The sequence below is a fragment of the Podarcis pityusensis genome, assembly GCF_964106645.2.
Source record: "Podarcis pityusensis genome assembly, chromosome: 5".
NCBI lineage: Eukaryota > Metazoa > Chordata > Lepidosauria > Squamata > Lacertidae > Podarcis > Podarcis pityusensis.
The window spans coordinates 77,737,343-77,741,812 of record NC_138032.1 but is presented as its reverse complement, the minus strand read 5'-3'; the positions used below and the strand labels follow the sequence as shown (position 1 = coordinate 77,741,812).

The 4,470-nt window shown below is 50.2% G+C and overlaps 1 protein-coding gene across 1 annotated transcript; it reads right to left on the bottom strand.

Annotated features, from left to right (window-relative positions):
* Nucleotides 1–2,401: 2,401 nt before the first annotated feature.
* Nucleotides 2,402–2,945, bottom strand: LOC308477649 (stathmin; the record flags this gene model as incomplete). The annotated part of the gene is made up of 1 exon (XM_081006378.1): nucleotides 2,402–2,945. The coding sequence occupies exon 1, from the start codon at nucleotides 2,855–2,857 to the stop codon at nucleotides 2,402–2,404; it is 456 nt and encodes a 151-aa protein (XP_080862504.1). The 5' UTR covers nucleotides 2,858–2,945.
* Between the last annotated feature and the right edge of the window lie 1,525 nt (nucleotides 2,946–4,470).

The following is a 4,470-nucleotide window of genomic DNA, read 5'->3' as shown; positions in this document are numbered from 1 at the left end:
AGGCACTCCTAGTAGACATTTTTCCCGCTTCACCTTGAGACCCGCCGTCTGGAAACGGTGCAGAACGGTGCGGAGGCGGTCCTCAAACTCCTCTGGTGTGGGGCCGGCAATCAACACATCATCGAAGAAGGGGGTGACGCCACGAATCCCTTTAAGGAGAGAGTCCATTATATTCTGGAATATGCCTGGTGCCACGCTGACACCGAATTGCAGCCGCTTTACCCTGAACGCTCCTCTGTGCGTCACAATCGTCTGTGCCTCTGCTGTGGCCTCATCTACTGGCAGCTGTTGATATGCTTGGGCCAAGTCCAGCTTGCCAAAAATTTTCGACCCAGCCAGGGTGGCAAGGACATGGCTGACCACTGGCACTGGGTATGCGTGGGCCGTGAGGGCCTTGTTTATGGTACATTTGTAGTCTGCGCAGATGCGGACCGAACCATTAGGCTTGACGGGTGTGACGATTGGGGTTTCCCAGGGAGCATTAGGCACCGGCTCCAGCACTCCTTGCTCTACGAGTCGGTCCAATTCCTCGTCTATACGGGGTTTCAAGGCGAACGGGACCCGGCGGGCCTTGAGCCTGACCGGTCGTACTGCGGGGTCAAGCTGTAGCGCAATGGGGGGGCCCGTATACTGTCCCAATTTCCCATCGAAAACCCCTGGAAATTCCTTGCATATGGCGTCCACGTCCACTTGTAAGCTAGTGTGGTTCACCCCGGTGACAGCTAGCCCCAGTGGTCCAAACCATGCCAATCCCAGTAAGCTAATGTAGGGGCCCTTGACCACAAGCAAGTCCAGTTGCCGCGTCCGCCCTCGGTATTGCACCCTGAAGGTCCCCACCCCCATTGTGGGGACCTTACGTTTCTGGAAGTCCCGGAGGGTGAATGGGGCCGGCCTGAGTTTGGGACCCCCAGTGGGACACAGTTTCCTTAAGGTCCTTGCCGAGATTATGGATAGAGTTGAACCCGTGTCAAGCTCCATGCGGCATGGGGCCCCCTCTATCTGTACCTCTACATAAATTTTCTCTACGTTGGGGTGGGGCAACTGGTATACCTGGAAGTCCGTGAGCTCCGTCGAGTTGCCTTGGTGCGTTGGGCCCCGGGACCTGGGGCTCTTGGATTGGTCATCTGATGCCTGGTGTCGGGTGGGCCGAGCCCGACACACCCGGGCGATGTGTCCCGATTTTCTGCACTGCCTGCACTCTGCGTTGCGGAAACGGCAGGTCCTCCTCTCGTGACTCTCCCCGCAGCTTGCGCAGTTCCCTCCTTCTCGTCGAGGCAGCTGTGGTCTGTGCGCTGCTTGAGTGCGCTGCTGTACTCGGTGCACCTCCTCCCTGTCGGATCCTGAGTCGTCGGTGAGGTCTTCATGGTGGACCCTCGGTTGGGATGGCAGGCTCGGCCGTGCCTCTTGGGTCGACCTCTCGGCAGCTTCTGTTGCCAGGGCCTCCTCCAGAGCGACCTGGAACGTTAGGTCCTTCTTAGCGTAGAGGCGCCGTTGCAGCTTCTCATCCTTCAGGCCACCGACGAGGCGGTCACGAAGCATGTTCTCCAGCTCTGAGAAGTTGCAGAACCGGGCGGCTTGGCGGAGAGAGGTCACAAACCCAGTTATGGTTTCCCCAGGGGCTTGCCGCTTTGCGTAGAAGGCATTTCGACGAGCCACCACTGAGGGCTGCGGCGAAAAGTGCCCCTTCAGCTGTTCCATTATTGTTTTGTATGGAACAGTAGCGACGTCTTCAGGCGCAAGGAGAGCCCGGGCGATTTCAAACGTCTCCTCTCCGCAGACGCTGAAGAATATCGCCCTCTTCTTGGCGTCTTCTTCGTCGGTGACCCCTTTGGCTTCTAGGAGGAAGGTGAAACGGGAGGCGTACGCTTCCCAGTCTCCAGATGCTGGGTTGAATGGCGAGAAGCTGCTGTTGGCTGCCATTCTGAGTTCCTTGTGCCCCGGAGCTGAAGCCTGGATACACGGTGCGAGGCAGCGGTGCGGCAGTTGGCGGTGCTGCGGTGCTGTGTGTGGCAGTCAGCTCAGCGGGATCCCACCTTCGTCGCCAGTGAAATATACTCAGAGTCGCAAAGTGATTTCATGCTCTTTATTCAGCTCATAGTGGTGAGGAGGAATGAATAATGTCCCCTCACAGTATCTGCTTTATATACATTATTTACACAATGGGCTGCACATGATTGGCTAATTCTGGAATTCTACTGTAAGCCAATCAGGTTGTGGATTCACTTCTATCTGGAGCAGGATTGGGTGGTTCCTGCCAACCAATCATACTGCTGCATTGTTCTAGGACCAATCAGACTGCTGCATTCTGAATCCTATTGTTCTAGGACCAATCAGACTGCTGCCTTTTGGATCCTATTGTTCTAGGACCAATCAGACTGCTACAGTTTGGATCCTATTCAACTCAGTACATAACACTTTCGTTGTCACCAGATTCTTTTCCCCCTTCTTTGTTCTTCCGTACTTCTTCAATATGCTTGTCTTTCTCTCTCAAGCGCTCCAGTTTAGCAGCCATTTGTGCATCTCTGTTCTCTTTGATAGCTTCCATTTTGTGGGTCAACTTTTCCTCTGCCATTTTGCTGAAGTTGTTATTTTCTTCAATTGCCTTCTGCAGCACCTCTTTCTCGTGCTCTCGTTTTTCAGCTAGCTGCTTCAACACTTCAGCTTCATGGGACTTGCGCCTTTCTTCTGCTGCTTCTAGCTTCCTTTGAATTTCTTCCAGTGAGAGATCTTTTTTCTTTGGAGGAGAGAGGGGAAACTCTGGAACAGCTTCTTTTGAAGGAGGGCCAAGTATCAATTCAAATGCCTGTCCAGAAGCACGTTTTTCTAGTTCTTTCACCTGAATGTCAGAAGAAGCCATGGCTGAAGTAGATTCCAAAATAATTTGCTGCAGGAACTCCAATAGGTGAGCACTGCTCCTGTCACTGCGGCGGCTACACACAGACTCAGCCAAATTCTGTGGTTTCCAACTACAAAATATAATTTGGAAGTTTGGTCCTGAATACACATATGCATTTTTGCATTTGAAAATCCCTCCTCTTTCAAAACACTAAGGAGGAAATGAGCTGAACATTATATTCTGGACACCAGGCAAAGAGTCCTCTGTGATAAGCACGGAGAGAGATGAATAAATAAAATATTGATCCAAGTTGAGATTAGAGCTGCAGTCCACTAATCGACATATTGTTACTGACACAATTAGTTTAAAAGGGTTTTCCTTTCCTTAATAGACTTTTCTCCTTTTGACCTTCACTGGCTCCATGGAAAAAGCCAGGAGCTAATAACCAAGAGCAAAATATGAGTGTATCAGCAAAGTAAAGATGTCAGAAAACACTTCTGAAAGCCACCCCTGAATTCTCACTATCAATGTTACACCCAAAGCAGAGACTCACAGGGGAGTCTGTAGGAACCCAACTTCTGCCCTGTTGGGTTTGCCCATTATGCAGTGACTTCTATAAACAGAGGCTGTGAAGGCAAGGCAGATTACCTGATTTCTCCTTGTGTTGGTGCTGCTGGAAGAAGGGACAAAATACCAGATGGGTCACATGAATCAGCCCAAAGATTACATGTGAGATCCATGTGCTTGGGGGGATCTTGGAGCACATGTTGACATCAAATGTTAGACATGTTGATTCAGAAAAACAAATGGACTTGCATGAGTTGAACATCTGAGTTGACACAGGTTAAATGACTTCTATGACATTTACTGCATGAGTACAATCAGCCTTGCACATGGAGCTTTAATAATAATGTTTAGCATTTGCGAATGGGAACTGCAATGAAATGTTGCAGTGTGGAGTGCTTCTCTCCAGCATTCTAGCAACTCCATTCCATTTTCCCCTTCACTTGTCCCAGACTGCCTCCAGCAGTGGAGTTAGGACAAAGCCATCGTGGCTAGTAGCCCTTGATAGACTCCATGAATCTGTCTCATCCTCTGTTAAAGCCATCCAAGTGGGTGGCCATCTCTCCTTCTTTGGGGAGTGGGTTCAGTCATTTAACCATGCACTGTGTGAAGAACTTCCTTTCTCCTGTCTGAAATCTTCCAACTTTCAGCTTTGTTAGGTGGCCACAATTTCTGGTATTATGAGAGGACAGAAAAACTTCTCTCAATCTGTTTACTCTACACTAGGAGTTTGCTTCTCATTTCCACCTCTGTCTGCTGTTCACGTGGACCAAGCATAGGAGCCAACTCCTAGGGGATGAGGAGTCTTCACCCCCCCAATAAAATATTTGTGGGGGCCGCCACCTCCAAGTTGATGGGCATTGCCACTCAAATGGTGTGTGTGCACCACATCATGTGATCAGTTATGTGGGGTAGGGCTTACCTGCTCCCCCCCATATTTTATTCAAGTTGGAAACCCTAGGACCAAACCTGAGATTATATGGTGATTCTGTAGACAGAAGTTGGGATTTTCTGCATGCAATGTATTGCTGTACCAATCAGCTATGTATCTAGTCCAGGTCATAAAAGGT